Source organism: Astatotilapia calliptera, chromosome 4 (assembly GCF_964374335.1).
Source record: "Astatotilapia calliptera chromosome 4, fAstCal68.1, whole genome shotgun sequence".
NCBI lineage: Eukaryota > Metazoa > Chordata > Actinopteri > Cichliformes > Cichlidae > Astatotilapia > Astatotilapia calliptera.
Window position 1 is genome coordinate 24,543,467 of NC_137425.1, and position 26,648 is coordinate 24,570,114.

Consider the following 26,648-nt stretch of genomic DNA (forward strand, 5'->3'; position numbering starts at 1 on the left):
GCCATGTATAAACCAATTTGCTAAATAATCCTGTCATTCACAGTGCCAATGAGCTTCTTACCCTGTGTGTGTGCTGCCGGCTTTGCTGTGCTTTGCCAGCGTTGACCAGCCTCTCCCAGAGTTTAGGAGGGACGCTGGAGATGTGGCAGGAGCAGGTGATGGCTGACGAGTGAAGAGGAGCAAGATAGGGAGTGGGCATAGAGGGCCATCCGGGGGTCTGGAGGTCAATTACAACCAGTTCTTCTTCTAGTAACACCACTACAGCAGATGGCTCATCAAACTCTATAAGAAGAAAAGATCACACAGGGGATAAAGGATTGATACTCGTGAAAATGTTACCTTACATACACCATCTTTAACACAGGTCAGATTCTGACCTCTCTCTTGCTCCACACTGTGGACGGTGAAGAAATCAATCACTCGAGATGTGAAATCGAGGGTGACGTGATCTTTGTCCTGTTGGATCGTTAGACAGTGGCGGTCACCATAACTGGCTCTGGGCATCCCTCCACTGTATAAAAGCACTGGAGAACTACAGTGAGAAACACAGATTAGCTACTTTTCTACCGCACAATTTTTTTCTATTTTCACTCTGCATCACTGCATTCTTTTACATTAACTTGCAAACAAAAAGTTAACTTCTCTCTTTATTATGTTTTAATAGTATTTTTCTCACCACAGATAATAGTTACATGATGTGGTAAATTATACCTTTTAGATTTACAAAACTAGGAAAATAATCAGCAATTGCATAAATATAGGGATGCAAAAGAAAAGACCAATAAAAATAAAATGAAAATGAATCTGAGAAAACAGTCATAAGTGAAAATTCGCCAGCGCTGATTCCAAATGACCTGTTTGATAGAAGGACTCAAACACACTTTAACAGGAAGGTTGCAAAACGAGGTTTAACACTCACCCTGCTTGTGTTGTCCTCCAAAGGATTTTGCTGATGGCTTTACAGGGAAATGGACCTGTGATAGACAATTACAAAAGAAAGAAGAAAAAGAAGACTATTAAAAGCTACCAGAGATCCTTTTTAGTCCAAGTTAGGGCAAATGAAAGGGGCCGTCTGTTAGACAGCACTCAGGGTACTCCACGGGAATATTAAATAATTTACAGCCAACACAGACAGAAACCGTGTACGCACTAGTAGTGGTCTGTTCTTAACATAGTATCAAATCTTAAGCAGCAAAACCATTACAGAATCCACCACAACTCGAGGAAGCTGTAACACTTTCCAGGAAGGGTTCTTCCGAGTTCATAACTGTAATAGAAGTACGAGTTCAGCATTCACACCCAAAGTAATTTAGGTGCGAAGTTCTCTCAGGTTCTCTTTAAAGTGAAGTTTTAGTCCATTTTATTTCAATGCTTCTGTTACTACAGGAAAAATAAAAGGGTAAGCATGAAAAGTCTCTATATGGTTTGTGGCTCTTCATCTATTCTCTACACGTCTGCAGCGTGGTAGAGAGAATTAACTAAGATGCAGAACAGAGTTTTATCACGTTAGAGCTCATTACTGAACAAAAGTTAAATGCTTTAGAAATGTTTATGATCATGAAAGAAATGTAAAATGACAGGTAAAAAGATTCTGAAAACAATTTGCATGACTGGGAAAAATGCATCTAACACAGCCTGTGTGTGGAGCCACAGCGAGCTCTCAGCTGAAGCACTTATTCTCATCACTGTGGAGTCCACTGTCCATCACTGGTTCCACTCTGTCCTCCAGACCTGAGAATGTTTCACTCCTACACTTGAAATGCAAATGTGTGGAGTGTGTGACATGTGATGTATGCATGTGTGCATTTCTCACCGTAGGGGATAGTGGAGGACACTGGCTGGTGATTGCAGGTGCTGCCACTGGTAACAGCCCAAACTGAATAGCCTCCATCGTTATGGGAACAGACAAATAAGTTTCCAGAGCGTTCCCATACCAGACTCTCCAGTTGCTGGGGGGAGGGTCATAGACACACAGTCATCACTGCAGGTCATCTAGCTATAACATCACCCTGAAAACTGGGAGCAAGAACAATGAGCACCAACTGTAACAGGTACCTGTTTGCCCAGGAAGAGCTGCTCAGCGTGACGAATGCTCAGATCCCACAGGACCACCAGGCCTCGGCTGTAGCCAATCAGAATCTTCCCTGACTGTTGAGGGTGTTCCTGAAGAGCTTCCACCGGCCCCAGAGATTTCCCACATCTGTAGTCATCTGGCAGACTGGGAAAATGAAAACAAACATTATCCATTATCCCACATCTGTAGCTTCCCGCTTTACTGTGATCCACACGGCTGTAAATTACATTTATCTACACATCCTGACGAGGTCAGACATCTGTCTGATGAAACAATTATCCAATGACACGAGAGATACCAGAGGACAGAGTCACCTGGTTTCATGCGAGAGAAATTCTGTGTTTTGGTTACACTGTACAGACACAGTAAACAGCTGAGTTTGAAAAACAAAACAACAACAACTACATCCTCAAACTGGTTTAGTGTTTGTCATCATCTGAAATTATGGTGTGTGGAGGGAGAGGGTAAATAATGCAGTACACATACGGCGCAACAGAGTTTCGGAAACAGTGCAAGGAGATTATACAAAATGTTGAAGTCACTGCAGCAAATACACAAAGCTGTTCTTTGCACCGAAACACCCCAAAGCAAAAGTGCTAAAACATGTATAATCAGCACAGAGCAAAGACCCAAGTTGCTGAAGTTTGAGAACAAGACATTCCTCTGAGCCAGAGCAGGAATGTAGAGCAGGACACACCCTTGAGATGTCAGAGGATTCCCTCAGCGAAGGAAGAAGAAAGGAGACGAAACAGCCAAGACGGAGAGAGAAAATGAAGTGATAAAGAAAGAAAGTACTGCAGCTTTATGGACTTTAATGCAGATGAAACAAGGATCAATGAACAGCAGCGCCGGGTGAAGCGTACACACACACACACATATATAACTTCTGTCTGCTGTTGTAGGCTTCACTGAGGAAGATCCTCTCCGGAAGCACAGCGGCAGAAACATTCCCAACAAAGCATTCCATTGTCTCTGTCGCCCTGTTCATAAGTATTTTTAGGGAATCCAGCATCCTGCCATAGAGTCCTAGAGATGATCCTGTGTACGCTTGTGTGTGTGTGTGTGTGTGTGTGTGTGTGTGTGTGTGTGTGTGTGTGTGTGTGTTGAAACACTTCCCCAACCGGAATACTGTGTTTTGGCATTTGGTACAAAGCTTTACTGTCTAAAACCTCCCCTCCTTTGCGCACAAACACACTCTCTCACACACACACACACGCGCACGCACGCCTGCCTTATCAGCGCCCTCGTTAGGCTTCAGTTCTGCTTACTTCCCTCGACAAGCCTGGTTAATGAGGGGTTTGGCCAAGCAGTCACACAGTCACAGCAGAATGAAAAAGAAACAACAGTAGTACTGATACACAGCCAGTGTGGCAGCACAGCAAAGCTCAAGCACGAACCACAAAGTAGTCTGTGGTATGTAGGGAGGCAAAAAAAAATCACGTTTGTTTTCTGTCAGATATCATACAACATTCTGCATTTCCTTTCTTCTATGATAACAATTGAATTCCTTTACGTGCGTGATGATCGGTGTTTGTGCTCCACTCTCACTGTGTTTTGTTCTAGTTCACTGCTGAGCTCTCACATCACTGCTTGCCACAGTGAGGCTCCACCATCATTAAGGGGGAGGGGGTAAAAACACCTTACAAATAACAGCCCTGAAGTAACATAGCCGTCTTTCAGGTGTCTGTATATCTAGTTAACACTGCTTTGTTAGCAAGTTCCTTTGCAGCCTTTACAACTGATATCATGGTGCAACCCCCAGTCTGAAACAAGGCGTTTTTAGCTTTTCTTTAAGGCCACCCTTCCTCTAAACCTTTCTAATTCTAATGGTTGGCTGCTATTAGCATAGAGAAGGTTTTCATCAGCAGGTGGTTGGAGCTACTGTGCTCACAGCCACAGCCTGAGAGGACCAATATTAACGTTATTCCCCTCACTCTGATATCTTAAGACAAAAGAAGAAAAAAAAAAACCCACAAAAATGAGGCTCAACTTTGGCCATATTTAATACCACTGTAATAATATTATATAAACCACTGTCATAATATGGCAGAAAATGAAGAATTAAAGCTGAAAACCCTCACACATAATTAAAGAAGGTTTTCTAATCTGCACTGGTTTAAAACAAACAAACAAAAAATCCATTATGTGACATTACCTTTGTTCAAATGAACTCTACACACACAAACCTCCTATGTGAAAACAAAAGCGCTGAAGGGAAAAAACACAGGTACATTTTTAATAAGCTTCACAGAACATGTCTGTTAAAAAACTGTGCAAGTGAGTTACCGGAACAAAGCCAAAATTAGGTAATAGGCTGCTTTGTTAGGTCAACTTTACTGTCATGACTGATTTGATCATTTTATTCTGCAAGTAAAAGCAGCCATATCTTCATTTTTAGTGCTCCTCACTCACACTACGGTGTGTAATTATTTTTGACTTGTCGGTTTTTTTGGGGGTTTTTTAAAAGCTAAATAAATTAATATATAAAACATCTGACAGCGTTTAATGGAGCCTGAACCCAGTGAACCTGACCTGCCTGCTGGTGCTAGGGTCAGTGGGGATATTTGTATCCGCATGTGTGTGAGCTGCTCAGCTGGAGCTGTGAGTGGAGGAAGCTGAAGTGTTTAATGTTTACAGGAACGCTCACTGTGATGGAGGACGGAGAAGAGTGGAGAACAAGGATGGTGAAGAAAAGTCAAAAGATTTAAGCATGTGAAGCTATTTACAAGGATAATTTCATATTCTCTAATAAATATCTGCAAAATAAAAAATATAACCCTTCCACATGTGTTGACAGTTAGACAATAAGGCTATGTATTCCATTCCAATATCAGCTTAGCTGCTGTATCCACCAGATTCTTTTGTTTAACAGTGTAAGTTAACAAAAAAAGACACAGATTTATTGCTTGATCTGTACTTGGGTTGTCTCTTTGTTCATGTTTTTTTGTATTAATTCCTTTTGTGTAACAATCTCACCTGTGTGTGATCTGATCCTGGAGCAGTGTCTGGTTATCTTTCAGCGAGAGGCTGGGCACCTCTAGGAAGTAGACGCCTCCTCCCTCTGTTCCAACGCAGAGGAGGTCACATGACTTCAGCAAGAGGAGGACAGTCACCCGAGTGGCACTGAGAGAAAGGAAATTAGGAAAATTTATGATACTCAAAATTCTAACAGGCACAACCAACAACAAGTTAGGGTGTGAAAGAAGGCGAGACATGATTACAGACTTTCAAAAGTTCCCAATTTTCATTCAGGTTTCTGTAAAGAGGACTCTTGTGTACCTGCAGCTCTCGATGCCAGGTCTGCCGGGCAGATTGTAGGTGTTCACTTCCTGTAGAGAAACCACGCCCTCTTTCTTAACCCCACCGACCTCTCTCAGGGGTCCGGCCACCAGCTCCCACAGGTGGATTGTGTTGTCATCCAACAGTGACAGCAGACGACCCTTGGGAGAAAAGAATTAATATATGATGTGTGCCATGACTCACTGCCAAAACCTTAACTTAATTTTTAATGTTTTGGAGGGGTTTTTTTTTTTTAACATTTTTAAACATTCAGGAGAAAATTGAGCTCACCTGTCCAGGCAGGAAGTGGATTTGTGTGACAGCAGTGGTGTCATTGTGCAGACCTGTGAACTCCACACCAGGCGCCCCATAGCTGCAGGTATCCCGTTAAAGAAATACACAACTTGGCATTCAGACATTTAGACTGGCATGAGCAGTGGGCTAAAGTTAAGATGTCACAAAGCAGCATACTTATTGTCTAGAGCTACAGACACGGAGGGGAAAAAAAAAAAAGATTGGAAGGAGGGAATCTCTGTTCTTCTGTATAATTTGTGTCCACTACTCCCTTTAAAGAGAAGATTCACTGCAAATCAATAAATGTTTGGAACAATGGTCCTTCATCCCTCCAGAGACGTGCACTGAGGCTGTTCTGGCTGCACACCTTACCAAGACACTTCATATACTACAAGTTTCCACCTTAATCCAAACTAAACTTTCTGCTTCCACCAGTCAGTAAAGTTGCATTTTACCTCTTTGTCATTCCAGGCTTGGCTTTTTCCATGTATAATGTTTTCTTTTAGACCAGGAGTGTCAAACATATTGCCAGGGGGTCCCGGCTGCTCCTGGTCTTTCAAAAATATGGTCATTTCAAACGGAGGAGGATAAAATTTGAACCTTTAACAGCAATTTCATCAGTCTTACAATCGTCTTGCTGACAAAGACATAACCCATGGCGTGTCATTGCATAAAAGACAAATTGTCATCATTTTATTTTTCGTGTTCAAACTCATAGAAAATCAGAAAAGTACATTTTTTCAGTATCCTGAGATATCACATTATAGAGAAGATGCCTCTGGCCACAGCTGGTGCAGCAAGACATAATATAATTTCTGCAGGCAAAAAACTTGCATGAATTATTAGACACTGAGTGGTCTCAGCAGAGAGACGGGCAAAAGCACATTTTATTTTTTAAGTCAATGGCTAGTTATACACAAGAAGAACACTCCTAAAACAAAGCTTGAGAGGTTTAAAAACATAAACCTGGATATATCTGCCTCTCTGTCACATGCCCAAATTAACATTCCTGTTTAAAATATCATTCTTTTACTCCTTCCCATTTCCCTGCACATCAGTATAACACTGTGCACCAAGCGTGGCGCCAACTCTGCCAGGGCAAGCAATTAGACTCCCATCATGGTTTAAAAATATGCATGACTGGTACGGAACACCAGTGCTGTTAAAAGCAGATAACCAAACTGTGGATATTTTTAGTTTTTCAGAAAGGTCACGAGATAGAGGGGACCATAACATAGTCGTCTGTGTCCTCCTGTCTGTTTAGATGCATATATTCTGTACCAAAATTCAGCGTCCTCAGATACTACAAGACAATGTGAATACACAAAACAATCACGGCACAAAAAAAAAAAAAAAAAAAAAAGATGCACGTACACACCAGCAGGCAGAGGGGAGTACCTTAAAGTAAAAAAAACTAAACAAACAAATAAAACTAGTGAGTAAGAGGACAGAGTGCTATAATTCTGAGCTGTAAACTAGACGCACACAGTTTAGGTGTAATAGAGGGGTGGAATTAGAACACTATAACAAAGCTCATAGCAATTATCAAAACCAGATGACGCAGATGCCTGAAACCACCACTGTGTACATATATGTACGTCTGAGCGTGTGTGTAATCAGCGGCAATCTCCGCAGTCACCCCTTTGTTAGCCCAGGAAATGAAGCCGAGCTGATAAAATAAAGATTACTCTCAAGATCTGTGACGACAACTGCACTAAATAGGACTAAATTGTGAGTTAGCGCGCATACACACACACACTCCTCACTAGAAGCTGCACACATATACACACACACGTGGTGCTTGGAAGCAATATCGACACACTTCAGCACACTGCTTACATAAGCCTGTAGGAATGTGGATTAAAAATGCAGAAAAATAAGAGGAAATCTGGGGAGTGCATGTTTGTATTCTACTGTGTGCACAGCGGGTTTTCTACATTCCTGTTTTATCTGAGGAAAAAGAAAAGATCAATATTATAATTACATTAATTTATACGTTTCTTTCCCTCACTTCCTATTCCCAGGACTCCAAATCCCCATAGTCAGGAATTTGTTAAGAAAGTCACAGATATTCGATCATCATCATTCTCACTGCTTTACTGCTCTACTGTCAGACGAGGGGGTGCAAAAAACAAACAAAACAAAAACAAAAAAAATCCTCCTACAGCTTTCATAACTGTAAGTTCCATCCTCTTGTTTATGGAAGCTGTCTTCTTCCATCAGGAAGAACTTAAATCCCTCTTTTTCATTCCCTCACGACGCCGATCCCCTGGAGACCAAGCTGGGTGTTATACTGGCATTCCTGAGTGCTGTCACTTCCTGTCCCTGTGTTTTATACACGGCAGTAACAAGTCTCAGACAGCTGGAGGTGGAGGTGTGAGGAGGGCTTTCATTTGTGGGTCATGAACTGCCAGTGCAGATTTTTTTTTTTTTTTTTTTTAAGCCAAAGCTGTGAGTCAATTTGTGCGTGGCACAACAGCATGTGTGCTAAAATATTAAAAGGACTGAATTGCTGCATTACAACATCTGTGTTAAAAGCAGATTCAATGAGCAGAGTAGGCATCACGATCTAAAGAGGAGCAATAATGGCAAAAAGGTACAGAACCGCATTACCGCCAATGGGGAGAGGAAAAAAAATAATAACTTGAAATTTAAAGTTAGCTCTCCCAATCAGGAAGGTCTATGAAGATATGTCATCTCCTTGTCATCTGGAAGCAGGTAACAAGGAGGTGGCTGACAGTATTCGCTGCCCAACAGTTTGACATGAACACACTCATCCTGGTCTTTGTTCACGTTCACTGGTAGCTCTCTGATGCTTTTGAGTGTGCATGCTGCTCCATCTGCTTTCCTTTGTGAAGCTTCCGGATTGAATTTTGTGTTAGCTCTGTCAATCTTACTAAATTAAACTTGTGTGATACCCAAATTTTAAGTTATGGATGGCATTTTGTTCCCCTCCAGCAGCAGAAATAAGCTTCCACAGAAAGGTAAATTACCGAGGGACAAATTAAAAGTGCTCTGTTGTAACTTAAAGGTAAAAGTGAAAAAGCCGACAGGAGAATAAGTGAACGGAGAAAAATCACAGCTGTGTGGGAAAGATGAGAGGGACTGAAAAACAGACAGACAGCAGCGGTTTGTGCATATATTCCAGCTATGTCATGGTGACCACAGCTCATTCATCACAAATCTCGCAGCTCCCACACATTTAGGTTGGCTACGCAAAAACGAGTGCAAAGAAAGCTGTCAGCACATTGAGGGGGAAAAAAAAAAAAAAAAGAAGACCACTAATATTTAGGACTCTGTCAGAGACTTGACTTTTGGCTGGTCTGTAGCAGCTCAGACAGAAACCAGCCCAACACCACATAACCAGGAATAAAAACGTTTATCAATCAGGAGCAGTTAGAAAAATTTATAAGTAAAAATGTGTACACACACACACACACTTCCTGCTCCTGGTGTGTCAGCAGACAGCTGGTAGAGGGATTCCCAGGGATGATGTCACCCTGTTGCTTTGACCTCATTAAAAGTTTATGTGCATGTCTGAATTAAGCTCCCTCCCCCAAGAGGTCTGCTCATTGGCCAATAATACAAGCCCCCAAAAGCTGTGGGGTCATAATAAGTGAGTAAATGTGTCACCCTTCCTGCCTCTACAACTATGTGCCTGTGCTCACAGCTTTGTCATCTTCATTCCAGTAAACTCTGATTAATGACGAAACTTAAAATAAACATTAAGAAGTTTTAGCATAAGAGTCTACAGGCATGGTGGCACCTCTGAGTACTAGCCAAAAGCTAACAGGCTCACAATTTCTGATGTCTAGCAGGTATAATGTTCACCATGATCATAGTCTTACTTTAGCCTGTTAACATGCAAATGTTTGTCAAGAAGCACAAACCACAAGTGTGACTAAGGCTGATTGGGAATGTCGTTAGATTATTATTCAGAAGAGCTGGACCATTAAAATGTTGAGAAATCGCACTTAAAAAACAAAAAAAAAAACAAAGCACTGACGGTAAAAACAAAACAAAAAAAACAGGTGAGCTGAAAAGAAAATATTAAAAACCTACATATATTATTGATTTCAATAAAAGTTTCTTTAAAATGTGTTTGAATTCAATTTCCCCATCAACTCTAGTCCTGATCCCTTCAGAAGCATCAGGTAATTTGATATCCAATACCTTCATTTCCAGCAAGACAAAAGATAAAGCAATGCCAACAGGAATAAAGTGATCAGAGGGGAACTGATTAAACATTTATAGGAATAATGTACACACACACACACACACACACACACACACACACACACACACACACACACACACAGAAGGCTCACTAGATATCCCTGGAGCTGCAGTGTTGATCCTCAAATGGTTTTGTATTCTGGGAAGCACAAATGTGCTCAACAGATCGAAGACATGGCAATCTGCCCATTATACGCACACATTTTATTTTTATACCCATGACTTGATATTGATGCTGATACACAAATAAGTAGGATTATAATAAAATATGTAAGGATTTATCCTCTGGGGACCAAGTGCTTCCTTTATCATGTACAAAATACGCTTCTGAGGCTCAGCTCTTTACCTCCTGAAAGCTCTTTTTTTGAAATGAGCAGCATCAGAAGTTGGTGAGGGTGGTCTCTGCTTATGGAGGTACCCTTGGAAAACCTGAACCATGTCTTTATTGATCTATTACTGAGGTGTCAAAGCTTGTCATTAAGAGTACAGGTGGAGGACATCAAACGGCATCTTTATGGAGGAAAGAGTTAAACTATGTGCCTACCAAACGCAGGATAAGGTAAAGAGGAACGCCTGCAAAGTCTCAGGGTGCCTCACCAGATAAGGCAGAAGTTTCATCGACACTTCGAACACACACAAGGCTCTAACAGCAAAAACTAAAGGGAGTCAGACTTTAATACTCGTAAACAGAATGAAACGCTGACTCAAAGCAGAAACTTAAAGTCCTCCTCCATCCAGTCTGGAAAAAAAGTATAAACAGACACTCCAGCTGTGTAAAACCACTCCTAAACAGCATGCCAAGGGTTTAGAGAAAATTTTAAAGAAAAAGAACGACACCTGTTGAATGACAGACTGGTTGAACTGATCTATATGTTCTGTTTGTAGCATGCAAAGGTTTGCTTCACTGCTCACCAGAGGACAGAAAAGCACACAATGGAGGCCTACAGTAACTTATAATCACTGAATCACTGTCTCGTCCTCACACACGCATGCGCGCACACACACACGCACGCACAATTGCCCGCTGATGCAGAGAGAGTGCGTTAGCAAGGATAAAGCGATTTCACGGTCTGAATACAGACAAACAGAAGGCATTGTCTTCCATGTGGACACACAGGTAGCAGCAAACACACACCCACACCCACCCACAAACAGTGACAGAAGATATGTTCTTACTTCCTGCCTGACCCCATCACTAGACCTAAAGATGAAGTACAAATTAATCACACACAGAAAGAGAATGAAGGCCCTAAAAAAGGTTTAAAAAATATATTCCTAAAAGTTTCAGACTTTCAGGGAAGCTGAACTGATGAAAGACATCATTTATGTGCATTTTCTAACTCCTTCACCTCCCTACATGCATAGCAACACATGCACAAACTCTTCAGACGTCTGGCAAAAGTCTACAACAAGACAAGCCAAACAACTCCACCCACCCACTAGAGAAACAATCTTGTCTCATTTGCATCCTTTCCCTCTGCTAGTACCTCTCCACCTCCCACACTCCCCTTTCTGTGCAGCCCCCTCAGTGCACGTTCTGTCACACCGAGGCAGTCAAACCTGAAGGAGTGGATGTACATGTACATTGGAGAATCACTACAAAACAGTACACTGTTTATTTTAACACTGCAAACATTAATGGTCCCAAGAAGATCAGCTGAACAAAATAACATCATTAGCAGGAACAAACAGCACAAGTCCAGCAATTCGAGTAGAGCATTTCTACCTAAGCCAGGTCTAGCTAGAGAAAACCCTCTACTAAAAGTAACATCAAAGAGAAATAGAAAAGGATGTTATTTATATGTACAACATATTGAGGGCTTTTGTTTTGCAACAATCCCACCTTTAAAAAGAACGCAAGTTTAAGGCAAAAGCCAACAAGATACATTAGCAAAGCTAACGTACAGAAAACCTAAAATAAACTTAACTAAAAATTGTACAATTCCTGATGTTTAGGTGATGCAGGTCACCAGGTTTGCAGTACACTGACTGAAACTTTACACTACTCTATTGTAAATAACACCTGATTTCGGACATAGTGACTATGGGCATGTTAATGTTGTCATTAGTCTTTTTTTTGGCTGAAATTACAGCCTCAAACCCAGAAGCATAGCTGCTGATTAATTCACAAAAGAAAAAACAAAAAAGGAAAGGAAATTTTAAAAAAAATTAATAAAAATTGTGCTTTGAGTGTTACTTATGTAAAGATGTAAACATAGCTTTAACAGGTTTATTATCTGCAATGCCAGAGCCAGTAACACTGGGAGGTAATGGCTTACAAATACAACTCAAAGTAAAGCTACCAAGTAGCTAATGCTGCCATAATGCTCTCTTTAATTCAGTCACCTTACCCTGCTCATTCAGCAAATCAGACAACTTTGATTTGTCAGTTCAGATAAATGTTTTCCTTTTCATGCCTCAACTCTATTATACAACCCATCCAATCTGCTCTACTTGGTAAGCCCGCACAGTCTTTATCCCCGCAGACAGACTCCTGCAACTTGTTGCCAACTGGGCGAGCGAGTGTGTGCACATTAATTCATGTGTGTGGGTGTAAAAGCAGGCAGGGACTAAAAGCAGAGAATGAGGCGTGAGGAGGGTGAAGGCAGAGAGAGCAGAAGGGGTGGGGTTAAAAGGTCCTGCAATTCTTCAGGAATATCAATGAGGAGCTAGGAATAGTCGGGAAACCAAGTGACACAGAAAGTGAAAAAGAAAAAACAAAGACAAAAGTATGATAGGAGGAGGGAGAAACTAAAAATATTGTAGAGAGAAAAGTACTTTATAAGACATCCGTATAAGCAAGCAGAGAGTAGGCTGTGTGTGGGTGATTGGGGGAGGAGAAGGTAGGAGGTAAAGGATAGGAGGAGTGTTCCAGATTAAATCAAAGTCTAACTTGATCTCAACTATACCAATGAATACTTGCATTGATTTGTTCAACACAAACAAAAATAATGCAGCTTACATAAAATGGTATACCCTCTCTGCAGACTCCCCTGCAACACAGACCACACAGTTGTGCATAAAAACACAAATGCATATAACTTGATCAAAAGCTGGAGACTGATGATGGGGAAATGGCAGGAGAAGCTGAAGCTGTACTACAATTAGAAGGGAAACTGATGGCACCAACAAGCACAAAGGAAATGCACCGCTTTCACCACCAACTACACAGACATGAGCACTCGCATTAAACTAAAACAGCTGTCAGAATAAAATCAACTCATCATGAGAAGAAATTAAGAAAACAGGGATTTGTTTTTATTTATTTTTTTTTTAAAATCCAGTCAGTGTGACATTGCAATAGTGCATGACTCATGGTGTTAAAGACAGATTTCTCTTGAATTCCCGAAAAAAGAAAAAAAAAAAAAAAATCAGTGAACAACCCTGTGGTCTAAACTAAGCTGGACTATGGTGACTTCAGTACAGATAAAAATACTGAATAAAGATGCAAATATAAAGTGTCAGATAGGAACTGATGAATCAGAACAACAACAGGCAATTGACCAGCAGGATGTCAGCGAGACAGATGCAGAGCCATCAGCTGGAGCACACTCACAAACACACAGATCAAAGCTCTGCTGCCCGAGTGTGTAAATATTAGCTCGTCCTGGCTGCTAGATGGCCGGTCCTTTTGATAAATGGTCAGAGTGTCTGTGCGACTGAGCACGTACCACATTGTCTAGAAGTAATCAGAGCCCTGACTTGTCATTCTGAAATAAATGTGTTCATCGCAAAGAGGTTCTGTAATACTGTAGGCAGCATTTTCTGACCTTTTTACCTTTAACCGATGCATTTCTTACCAAACTCTAATGTCTGATGTGCTTAGCTGCAGACTTTTAAACCCCTCCAGTGTGCAAGTACTTCTCATCCCAGGCAACTGCAATGGTCGTCTTGGAAACCATTTCAAAAGCGCCCTTTATTAAGACTCGACTCAGCAACAAAGCTCTTACTCACCCGATCTGCACACACGCACACACACAATGAGGGAGGGTTAACCCAGGGCAACGCAACATGCATTCCATGACAGGAGACAGACTCCTAAGTCGCCCCACCACCCCCACAGATGATAGGGGGGGAAAAAAAACCAACAAAAAAAAACCCCTCCACGCTACATTGTCCCCTTCCCTCTGCTGAGCCCCAGTCTGTGGTCGAAGCAGAAACTCTGAGGGTGTAATATGACCCTGCCTTTATAAACACAGAACGAGAGAAGGAGAAAAGGAGAGGGAGCAAGTGAGAAACTTGAACGAGAGGCTGAATGTGAACAAGAGGAGAGGAGGAGACGTGGTGCCAGGACGGATAGCATGAGTTCAAATGAAACGAGTACCTCAAATTTAGCAATTTTCTACTCTTCTTTTGTGAATACTCTCTAGTCCTACTACTCAGCACGCTCTCTGCACAGTTCAGGCATCAGCGTCAGAAAGCAGGACTGCACATCTGGCTCTACAGGGCTGTGAATGCGTACTACAGTACAGGTATGCTGGCAACCACTTCTAGGTCAAACCAAAGTCAGTGAGCCTGTCAGATTAACAAGGAATGTGGACACTCACTCACATACACAAACCTGAAACTCATTCTCACTGCTTGTCTGTCTAGTTTACCCCCAACCTTGAATTCGGAAGTGGAATAAAACGGTGTTGCTTTCTTCAAGTTTATTATTTGTTGTATATCACTGTAAATGTTAAAACAAACAAGTAGTAGGCTTTGAGAGATTAAAGGGAAATTCCAATGAATTTCCCACTAAAGTGGCTGTTGTGGCTCAAAGTGTCATGCAGATCCCTGTAGTGTCTACAGAGATTTGGGGAAATGAAGAGTTTCTGGGGAAAACCATAAGATGACCTTAACACCAGTGTATTCATTAGTAAACAGCAGTTTGTTTCACTCATAATTCTCTGAAGAAACCAGATCTTAGACACGCAGTTAAAATCAAACAGAAAACAAGATGCAGATGACCGGAGGCTGAGACTCAAAGACAACAGGACACTCACGAAAAACAACAAACCTAAGGAAACTGGTGCTGCTGCTCTCACATTGTTCTTATTGATACCAAATGTGGTGGATCTACAGATAGGAACACCACCAGATGGAAATCTACAAATAATTAACCTGCCACTTTGTTAAAAAATACCAGCTGGACATGGTGTTTCACCTCCACACAAAAAAAAGCTCCTGCTCAGCTTCTCACGGTCTAAATAAAAGCATTTACAACTAAACCTACACTATTAAAACACCACACTCAAATTCAGCGAGCTCTTAAGAACCACCCATTCTTTCACAAATGTTTGTAAAGCCAGACTGCATGACTTGGGTGATTGAATTTATACACCTGTGGCAACGAAACTGAAAACACCTGAATTCAAAGACTGAGGTGTGGCCCAATACTTTTGTCCTTGTAGTGTATGGTTTGGCTCTTTTTTCTCTTGCTTGAATGGAAAGCAGTGATTAGCCAGCGGGTTGGCCAAGTTTTCTGTGACCCCTCATTTCTAAGAATCTCTACTGAAGATCAAACGTCATCCAACACCAAAAGTCACAGCTGCCACATTACTGTAACTCCATCAGCTTAACATAAAAATCATTAGCTGCAGCTCTTTGTGACAAACATTCTTCCAAGGGAAAAAACAAACAAACAAACATCTCACTGCCATCAAGTGTTTAGTTTTTTAACATTTAGGAGAACTCTCAGATTTGGGCACCATAAAACTTTTTTTAAACAACTTACAACTTTAGCTCAGGGGTCGGCAATTAATTCGCCCAAGGGGCCACATGAGAAACTGGGATGTTGTAGAGGACTGCACCAAAAAGCTGACCTCAATATTAATTTTATATCTTTATTAGCTTATTGGTCCAGCCCTCTAAAACAGTGTCTCGTGTAACTACCTGGGAAAGTTAACCAGCTTTAGGTGGTCCTGAGCCACAGGCTGAAGTTCTAATGCAATGTAGGTAAATGTTCTCCAGCAGCTGGAATCTTGTTAAAAGGCAGGGTGATGGCAGGTTCGTTTTGCTAGATACAGACATTTCGCCGTGGACTGGAGTTATTTTTGCCTCCCCCCCACTGTCTGTTTCACACTCCCTTGTCTTCACTGCTGCCGTTTATCTCCATCTCACCATTCCCCCCTCGATCCATCCCTCTCTGCAGTGCAAGTGCCTGGTACCACCAGTTTCTCTCTCTCTCCTCCCATCTGAATGTGAAAGAGTCGATTCTCCAGCATAATGCACACACAGCCGGCAGCCTCCCTTCACTCACTCACTCACACACACACACACACACACACACACACACACACACACACACACACACACACACACACACACACACACACACACACACACACACACACACACACAGTTACTATAATCTGCGCAGAAACACCTTTAATGCAAGTTTTAACATATCCCAGCGTTTCGTTTTCCACCTAAGGTCTTACTCTGGTGAAGTTCACCTGTCTGATCGATGAAAGGGAGGAAAGCCCAACTCTGGGCAATCCTGAATACAACACCGCAGCAGCAGACTGCTACTCACTCTAGAAGCTACGGCATAAATACGGCAGAGTTGAATGCCACAGAGATAACAGACATCAACAACATGTCACGGAGCTGCTGGTGTGGATGAAGCACTAGCCTCAGAGCTGCTGGAATTTCTGACACAACCGACACACTGAGCCAGATTATGGCTTTGTCATAATGCATATCATGAGCCAAACCCGATACAGATTCCCAGCACAGCTTCACTCGGCTCATCCGGCATTACTCAAACAGAGTGAACGTCACACTGCCACTCCCTGGGTCGGGGGGTTAAGATTCCCCCACTGACCGCACACCAAGAAATGCATTTAAGGTATTCTAAGCCTCTGAGGATGAAATCCTCTTCAAGCATCTAAATTCTGTTGCAACAAAGATGATGTTGTTTATCAGTTTTTCTTTTCCAGGCTTTGTGTCAGTCTCATACTTCTTGTTGACCATCCTTTTGGCTGTGATTAGAGCAGGGCGATATGGCCAAAAATATTTATCACGATATATATTTGAAAATTTGCGATTACGATATAACCGACGATATAATTGATGCGAGACAAAATACAACTCCACAACATTACTAGCGCAAAAAGACAACCTTCCATTTATTTTCACTTAAACAAGAAGCTGGTTTTTATGTACATTAAAGCTTTATAAAAATGTAACAGTGCAAATGCAAATTCCTTGCTGAAAGTTTAACCAAAAGGCATTTCCAGTAGAAATGGGCTGACATATCCTGAGCATAACCATGTATAATATCCACTGAAGTTAAAAAGGAGGTGCTTTGCAACATTAAACTGCAGTGTGCAGTACGCATTTTTCGGACCATAAGGTGCACGGGATTATAAGGCACATTAAGCGAAACAAAGCAGTCAGATAAATCCAACTTTATTAAACTCATTCTTCTTGCTTCCTCCACTTCTGTACCATTGATTCATTAATGTTGAATTCTCTGGCAGCTGCTCTATTCCCATGTTGTTGCAGTATATTAATGACTAACCTTGTATTGTGGATGGATTATCTCAGTTGTTCTCCTGACTGAAGTTTGGTCCGTTTACAGCATCCTGCCATGCGATTGCATTTGTCTCTAACCATGAAGAACCTTCACGTTAACTTTTATAAGTGGAAAAGTGTTAGTGTTCGTCCTCCAGCTTCACTGTTTATGTTATGCTAACATAGCTGTGTCGCTAGCGATCACGTAGCACATCATTATATACCAGCTAGCCCAACTTCAGTAACCCTACAAACGTCACTGCTGTTTAGTTTCCTGTCTTCATTTATGTTGGAAGTGATAGCAGAGCTGTACGTTTGATTTTTTTCAGAAATCTCTCCGTCAGAACATGCTATATCATGCTTAGGTAACTAGCGAAACTAGCGAGCTAACTTCCGCTAGCTTCCTGCTAACTTCTAACTCCGTTAAATGTAATAACTTTTGTTTTCATGGATGCCTGGAAGTTAAACTTTATAGTTACACCTGGTAAAGCAGCAATGCTGATCGTTTTATTAAAGATGAAAGAATTTAGACAGTTTTTAACTCTAAGTGATGCTGCAGTGTTGTTTGACCTGAAGTATACGGAGTTTAGGACCCAGATTACTCCCAGATTTAAGAGCATCTTAGAACGGCCGCTTGCATGTTCTGCAAAAAAATGTGCTTTGTTGTGTATCTGACGGACAAACACCAAACCAGTTCCACATCACGGAAGTTGCACCATTTTTACAAACCAATTCTGGTTCATCTGTTTCACTCAACAATCGGCCATGTGCGTATGAAAACAAAGGCACTGCGCATGCGCGTTTTACTCCCATTCTATCGCGATATTTCATTTTCCTATCGTTGCCTAACATTATACCGGTATTACCGTGAACGGTATAATATGGCCCAGCCCTAGCTGTGATGACATTTTTTGCCAGCAACTTACTTGGGGATGCAAGTACATGTGACCAGATGATGCTACTGATGGTAAATAACCCCCCCACTTCAATCATATCTTATAACCCACTTGTCAGAATGTGAGTGCAAGTAAAATTTCAGTTATTTAGAGAAATAATTATAGTAAAATTGAGGGTTTCTTCACAACCTCTCTGGTCACAGGCTGCGTCACATGGTAGGCTTCTTTCTAGAAACACAGTTGGCGTGGTAAATATATGTGACTAATGTCACAACTTAAAAAAAACAAAAAAAACAAAAACATGGAACATGAAAATCTAGAGACACACTGGTCCACCCACCCACCCACACACACACACTTCTACCAAACTGATGTTATGTAAACAGCTCTTCTGCAAATCCCGACTGATCAGACATTCCTCCACATTTAAAAAAAAAAAGAAAAAAAAAAAAAAGAAAAAAAAAAGTGGAGCTTGAGAAAGACAGACCATAAGATATAGTTCTATTGAAAAGCAATGAAGAGTATGATCACTGTAGACCTGGTGTAATAACAGCAGCTGAAAGAATGACTAGCTGTCATCCCACAACATGTGCATTTTCACTAAAGAGCATGAAAAAAAAGACACATCCATGAAACACTTCTGCCACAAACCCACAGCTAAAGCAAAACGGTATCTGCACTGCAGCGAGATAAGCAGAGCAGCACTTCAAAAGATGTAAACTGACAGCAGTGAAAAAGAAACAGTCTCTGTAATCTTATCCGAGGTACTCCTAGATCTTTTCCTGTCCACAAAATCTTTATCAGCTTCATGACACAACCTAAAATATGATAAATTATAATCTGTTTGACACAAACACAAGTCAGTCACCTCAGCTTTGTGTTAGATCACTTGTAGTATGCATGCCTTGACTAATACAGCATGACCACTTTGAGACTTGGACTACAATATGATCTGTTAATCTAGTCTAATGCGATGTATTCATTTAAAAAGTGTGATGCTGTTGTTTCTTATTTGAAAATGTCAATCCTTACCAAGCCCCCAAAACAACTTCTGCAGATGCATGAGCTCACTGACAGAAGGATACATTTTGATGGCTCCTGACTTTGTCCCGATGGCCATGAGCTGCAACTTGGGGTCAAAGGCCAAAGCACTGGGCTGATGGGGGAACCCATGCTCCACAGTCTGTGAGAGAAAGCCAGGCAGAGAAAGGGTAGAGAAGACAAACTGATGAGACAGATTTATCAAATGCCACAAGAAATACAACAACAAGTACACTTGCATTTATTTTTCCAGACTTTCCTCCATAAATGCACCCAGTTCTGTCTGAGAGTTTGCGTGTCATTTTCTGCTCATCAGACTCGCTGAATATAGTCAGCGAGGCGTCTAAAAGGGAGGACTCCCTTAATAAAGTTACAGGAAAGTAGTTTAAAAAGTACTGATGGCAGCAGCATTGCTTTATTGTAATGTGCTGCAGACCTTGTTAAATTGGGTTGAAATAAAATTTCAGCTTTTTTCTCTCCAAGCCCATGTCAGGAGATGGTGAGACAGCTGGAGAAGTGTTTATGTCAACAAAGAAAAAGGGAACAGAAACCAGTAGAGAGACACCTAAAACTGGTTTAAAAACAGGTTGTGGAGGTCTTCGAGGTTTCGGCATGGCTAACTGAAAAAACTGAGCCTGGCTGTTTGCTTGAACTCAGACATAACGTAAAACATTAACTCCTTCTGTCTTTAAAGTGCCGGTGCAGTGCGATCTGTCTCTATCACACAAACACAGTCACATCAAAACAACCCTCCTGAAGAGAGACAACGTCTGTGACAGTCTGGCAGCTGCTGCCAAACATTACAAAAGTGTGTGTGTGTGTGTGTGTGTGTGTGTGTGTGTGTGTGTGTGTGTGTGTGTTACAGCAAAACAAACAGTCCATGGACTTTCATCAGAGATTCAAACAAAGAATCATCATTTGGCTAACATGAACATAAGCTGTTTAAGTGTCTCCCCACCTAAAAACTGTGAGGTCTGTAAGTATTTGAACAAAGACAACATTTTTGCAGCTTTGGCCTCTTTACAACTCAAAGAAGATATGATTCAAGTGTAGACTTTCAGTTTTCTTTTCAAGGCGTTTAACAAAAGTGTTGCATTAACTGTTTATGGATTACAGTAAGTTTTATACACAGTCCCTCATTTTCAGAGAGTCCAAATTAATTGGATGGGCAGGTGAAGCCTGTTCCCTCATTATTCCATAACAAAATAGCAGATAAAAGATCAGTAGTTGATGTCCCATTTGGTACCTGTTTATTGGAATTATGGGTAAGAGATAAATAGAGATGTCAGTGCAAGTGAAGGAGAAAGCTGAAAAAGTAAAATAAACCAATTAGAGAAACAGCAAAAACTTTAGAAGTGACCAAACAATCTGACACATACTTAGAAAAGCCGAAAGGCCTCAAAGACCACAGAAGACAACTAAAATGTTTCATGACAGAACTACTTTCAACATCTAACCGAGCAACAAGAACACTCCTTTGGAAGGGAGGTGCATCATCGCCACAGTCTAGTCTGACAGAAACAGCAGGATGAACTGTGACATGTACAGGACCAGAGCCTCTGCTCAGATCTAGCTGAAAACTGACCAGATGGTACTTCACAGTGAAGACAGTTAATGACCCAAAGCAGACTGCAAAAGCATCCCAAGAGTTTGTCAAGGAAAAATAAATATCAACTGATCTCATCCCAACAGAGCATGTCATTTTAGTTACTGAAGGAAGACCCTTGAACAAGCAGGAACTGAAGCTGGCTGCAGCAGAGGCCGAGGAGAGCGTCTCATGGTGGGAAACGTAGCATTTCATGATCTCCATGGATTCCTTAAATCCCTCATTTTTTTTCCAATTTATTTTCAGTCTCTAAAAATGGATGACTGTGAAAAATATGGCTGTGAATTCTAAATAGTTAACGCAGCACTTTTGTTGAACCTATTAAAATGACCCTGAAAGTCTGCACTTCAACCACATCCCGGTTGTTTGATTTTAAATCCTCTGTGATGGTGTATGGAAGAAAAACTACAACAGAAAATGATGTCTTTGTCCAACAAATAATGGCCCTAACTGTACTCTCCTACCACAAAGGCATTTATCTAGTGGGCGATTCTCTCAGATGTCTTGTTTGGTTAGACATAATACAAAATATATTTATCAGATATGACTCGGCACTACACCAACTCTCGTTAAATCACTCTCGTCAACACATTTCTGATAGCTGTGTAACGGCAACAATGATGTCAAACTGATTGCTCTGGAGTTTTTGCCCGCCTGAGCCACATTCACACAAAAGCTTACTTCCACATAGGATATCATCAGGAATAAGTAACAGAAAAACAAAGAAAAAAAAAAACAATAACTGATCACACCTCATTTTTGAGAAGTTAACAAGAGCAATTACTTTCAAATTTGTGAGAGTTGTTTTATCCCATAACCAAATTAAATGAACAAAACAAACACCTGATCATTCTATTACCAAAAGACATGCTTGCTGATTAATTTTCAGTCAGATCCACCAGCTGACAAATCGACTATTTGCTGTGGCTCTAAGGAAAGCCACAATCTAAAACCGTTCAATGGCAAACTCAATGAGGGCCTCGACTGGAATGCAGATACTGAGGCGGGATGGTGTAAGGACAGTTTGTCAAAGCGCTCATGTCACTGTGCTGGCCACAGTGAGCAATCTCATTCATGCTACTCAGACAACTGAGGTTACCCAAGTCTGCAAGGTCATGCAAGTACGACTCTAGGAGCCACGAAAGGCTGATTAATATTTTCCAGGACATGCGCTGGTTCGTGTTTTTTTATATTACTTATTCTTTCATTTGCTAAAATGGCTTAAAAGAGGACTCTTTTTACTTCAGACTTGAAGTACTTAATTCTGGAGAAATAAATCTACTGTAGTGCTGATTCTTAACGATCATCAGTCATCATCGTGTTGTTTGCACCGCAGTCCTAAACAATCCTGCTGAGAAGGGTTAATGTCACTATCACATCCAGCGTGCAGGACAAACTTGATTCTTTTAACATTTAAAAGGTTCAGACAGCCCGGCTCTCTGGGACACTTTCTGAGACACAGCATGCAGACCATGCCTTCATCTAACCTGAGTTCAAGGCCACTGCAGTGCTCAGTATGAGCTTAGAAACAACCTGTTAGGTAAGTTACTACAGCTGACGCTGGATATGCAGAATTATCAGTACATTCCACAGATCTGGGTGGTGCAAGCTGCTTTTATGTTCCCACCGGCGGAGCAACAGTGATCTGGGTGACAAGATTCAGCTTATACTGAAAGTGGAACTGAAATGAGCTCTTACATTGACTGTCCAGAGGGGAAACCCACTATCACCACCACTGAATGTTACCACAGGACGCTCAGATTTACTGTACATGAACTGGTTCATATCCATGTGGATGTGATGCCAGCATGAAACCTGACACTCGTGGCTGCACCCAAAGACCCCCAAGAACTGGAACAAGGGGTATGAGGACTCTGCATAACAAAAAGCAGCAGAGATTTAAAAAAAAAAAAAAAAACCTGCTCGCAGAGTTCTGGCAGCTTCTACTAAAACCAGACGAGAGGAGTAAAAAGTGCCATCACGCTGAGAGGCACCCCTGCTCATTGCATGACAGATGGGTCACACCACACGAAGCATCAAACTGCTGGAAAAGCATGTATTGTAATTTAATCCCGTTAATCTGCATGCTGATAATCCCCAACACCCACACAATCCTCTGTTGCTGGTTAATTACAGCAATATTAGCGCTACAGATTTCCTTGATTGCTGCTCGGTGCTCACTTTGAGCGAGGTCCTGGTTTGGGTGAGGGGTAATTAACACGCCGTGAAAACAACTCAACAGCTACTAAACACACATCAACAAAGCGCCCTGCAAACACACCACCCGCACTTCACAGCTAATCTGTTTTTCTGTCCGCGAAGTAGGACAGAAAACAGCAAGCGCAAGAGGAGTGGCCGGACTTCAGCTGCAAAGTACTGGCTTTTTTATATATCCATACTTAAAAAATAAGTCTGTTAGTTTAGGGGAACCAGGCGAGAGGAGGAATACCATCTCCCTCTCTTTCCTCTTGTCCCGTTACTTTACCTTGTTGAAGGCGAAAAGCTCCTGTTTTATCTTCTCTCTCTGCGGGTCGGTGCCCTGCCGACGAAACCTAAACTTCATCATCTTCAAGCCGGTCACGGGGGAGGCAGGACCGAGGGGACAGAGAGGGTAACACGGAGGTATCAACCCGAGCTTCTCGGCGGGACTAGGGGCGGTTCGGCGCAGTCGGAAGATGCTAAGCTAGCTAACGGACTAGCCCATGCAGGCTGAAAGCGGGGGTACAACACTACTGCCTCTGCTGCGGCTCTCCTCCCTCCTCTCCCTCCTGGTGCTGTTTAGGTCCTGGTGGGTTTGACCACAGCAGCCCCCCTCCCTTCCCTCCTCTTCCCGGTTCACACGGATCCCGTTATTGGTAACCAATAGGGACGAGGAAATCTGCGAGCAATTACTCAGCAACGCCTACACAACCAAGGGCTCGCGAGACGGATGCTCGGTTTGTAGCACAGGATACACCGGCGGTATGTCCCAGCTGCTTGAGTTTGTACACTGCGACAACTGGGAGTTCCTTTAAACAAAATGGAACGGCCAGAGATTAAATAGCCAATAACGGCTAACTTTTCTCACTCGAAACTGTGGAGAAAATGTAAATATTTTACCTTAACTATTGTAAATTTGTTTTTTTAAGATGTCAAAAACTGGGTTTAAGATAAATAATGGAAGCAGACAGATTCAATCATGTTTGAATGACTACTTCAAACATGATTATACGTCCTGTTTAGGAAGAAAAACATGAAAAGAATGGTAACTCTGACCATTAATTGAAGGTTATAATTAGCATATATTTTATTTTAATTATATTTTACTAGTTGGGGTTTTTTTTAGTAGTATTGTATTCACCAATGATTTTCCATACTCTTTAATTCCACCTAACTCATATACATTGCTGTGTATTTGCTAAAAAATAAAGTACTCACACACCACTACTGTTATACTAAAGCTTTAATTTATTATTCACATGCAATAATTATGTAAAACTGCTATTTGCAAAAAAATTTATTGTAAAAATAAAATATTTAAGTTAGTGCAAACTCTTAGTGATGTGGCCTCAAAGCTTATGTGCCAAAAAGACTTTGCCCCTTGGCAAAGCAGAGAATAAGAGATGTGTCAGAAAAAGTTCTTTATCCTATCAAACCAAAAGTTTCCATTAATGTCAAAACCAAGATGAGGTTATAAGGGTTTGTTTGTTATACAGCAATAAACTGGCGCCACCATTACACTAAATTAATGTTGTCCCAAGAACAAAGCAAATCATGCTATTCTTCTAAAGAGGGGGCATGGAAACAAGGAGACATTAACCCTTATAGTTATATTGGACAAGATCTTAAACATTTCTGGATGATTATGTAAAACTATAAACATTAAAGATTAAGGCATTCATTCAAGTTTCTCCTAAAACTAGAATGTGACTGACATGAATGACATTTTATGTGCCAAATCATTCATTAAGAAAACAGCTGATCAATTAAGAAAAAATAACATTTTCATGGCCATAATGGAAAAGCACTTTTTCAAAATCATCACAATAAACAAGTTATCAACTTACATAACAGTGCCTTTACATACAAAAATAACCTGTCTTACGAATAGAGGTAGAGTACATTTTTAAGGCATAAACTGTGATTTCTATGTATATGTCATCCTCGTGTTTGTGCTATAGGAGGGTGATTTCACTTGGTGGCAATGTGAGTCTCTTCTCTCTGACTGACAGCATGTTCTCCACGTGCATGGCGATGACTCGGCAAAGCTCCAGGCCCTGGAAAACATCATATAGCATAACATCATTTAGACCCTTAAAGAAACAACACTGGACTTAAGATGAAGAGTGAATATAGACTGCTCAGTGGTACAGTTAGGGGCGAAAGGGGCAAAAGTTTGTGGACACTTTTTCCTTTTGTAATTTTTCTTGTGTACACCATCAGAGTGAATTTCAAATGAATCAATATTTGATTGAAGTCCAGACTTTCAGATTGATGCAGATTCAAACTGCAGATTATAACACATTAACTGCAAAAGCAACCCAAAAGTTTCTCAAGGCAAAGAAATGGGATATCTTTCTGAAACCAATAAAGCATGCTCTTCAGTTTTCAAATGCAAAACTGAAGGCAGAGACCCACAAATAAGCAGCAACTGAATGTGGTTGGAGTAAAAGCCTGGGGGAGCATCTCAAGAGAGAAAACTAAGCATTTGGTGATGACCCTGGGTTGTAGACTTCAAGCTGTCGTTGACTGCGAAAGATTTTCGCAAATGGGGTACTGCGTATAAAAATCACTTTAATTCCTTAAAAGTTGATGCAACACTTTCATTAAACACCTTGAATTAAAGCTAAAAGTCTGCACCTCAGTCACATGTTGACTGCAGAAATGTGTCACTGTAAATACAGACACTGTTACACACACACATCTAAATCTTCCATCTATGTCTTATACACCCACCTGCTCCAGCTGCAGCTGTGTGACACGCTGGTTAAGCAGGTCTCCTATCATGATCTCCACATATGGGTAACTGGAGCCAGATGTTGGCCTCTGAGTGCGAGTTGATTGAATCTCCTTCAGAGGAAAACGCACCATAGTCTCCTAATCACACACAAACACACCAATGTGCATATAAATAGGCATTCAGGGGACACACAGACATAAAATATAAAATTAAATATCTCAAGTTTTAAAGGTTATATTTTCTCTTGCACAGATTTTTTTTTTATTTGTAATTTAGATTTTATTAAAAAATGATGGATGGGAGAGCCAGTAAACACCATAACCAAGAGGGGGAGCCAAAAGCTTTGTTGAAATATAATAAAATTCCTGCCTTTTTTGTATTTTTCAATCACAATAGATCAGTAAAAGGGTAAAATGCTTGTTTGACTCACATGTGTGTCCTTGTTAAGAAAATGAAGCCCGTTCAGATTAACAGCCAGGATGCATGGGGCGTGGACGGACGAAGAGCCAGAACTCTGGATGTAGAAGAAGGAGGAGCCAAACATGGGGAAGGCACTGACCAGACCTGGGCAAAAACACACCAAAGCTCACTTCTGATAAGCTGCCGCATTCAAATTGCGAGGTAAAGATGTTTACAGAAAATGTCGCGACAACTCAGCGTGCTTTTGAACATTTTCTTTCCCACTGGTCCAACAAAAATGCTCTAAGAAGACACCTTGCTGCACTCATATCAACTTAGAACTGCTATTTGGGATCAGAATAAGCCTTTTTTTTGTTTACCAGA

The 26,648-nt window shown here is 41.2% G+C and overlaps 2 protein-coding genes across 3 annotated transcripts in view; both read right to left on the minus strand.

Moving 5' to 3' along the window:
• llgl1 (LLGL scribble cell polarity complex component 1) overlaps window positions 1-23,790 on the minus strand; it is a 34,769-nt gene extending 10,979 nt beyond the window's left edge. Inside the window, exons 1-10 of one of the 2 annotated variants that reach the window (XM_026165586.2) lie at window positions 23,412-23,790; window positions 19,365-19,462; window positions 5,645-5,726; window positions 5,354-5,514; window positions 5,051-5,197; window positions 2,056-2,218; window positions 1,814-1,949; window positions 920-974; window positions 378-532; window positions 62-282 (exon numbers count right to left, since the gene is read on the minus strand). In XM_026165586.2, the coding sequence (XP_026021371.1) occupies window positions 62-282; window positions 378-532; window positions 920-974; window positions 1,814-1,949; window positions 2,056-2,218; window positions 5,051-5,197; window positions 5,354-5,514; window positions 5,645-5,726; window positions 19,365-19,462; window positions 23,412-23,492 (1,299 nt within the window). In that variant the 5' untranslated portion in view covers window positions 23,493-23,790. The remainder of the gene's footprint in view (window positions 1-61; window positions 283-377; window positions 533-919; window positions 975-1,813; window positions 1,950-2,055; window positions 2,219-5,050; window positions 5,198-5,353; window positions 5,515-5,644; window positions 5,727-19,364; window positions 19,463-23,411) is intronic. The other variant, XM_026165585.2, reaches the window with a different exon arrangement.
• Window positions 23,791-24,350: 560 nt separating this feature from the next.
• myo15aa (myosin XVAa) overlaps window positions 24,351-26,648 on the minus strand; it is a 43,432-nt gene continuing 41,134 nt past the window's right edge. Inside the window, exons 62-64 of the mRNA XM_080300420.1 lie at window positions 26,296-26,429; window positions 25,862-26,002; window positions 24,351-25,182 (exon numbers count right to left, since the gene is read on the minus strand). Of these exons, the coding sequence (XP_080156546.1) occupies window positions 25,081-25,182; window positions 25,862-26,002; window positions 26,296-26,429 (377 nt within the window). The 3' untranslated portion in view covers window positions 24,351-25,080. The remainder of the gene's footprint in view (window positions 25,183-25,861; window positions 26,003-26,295; window positions 26,430-26,648) is intronic.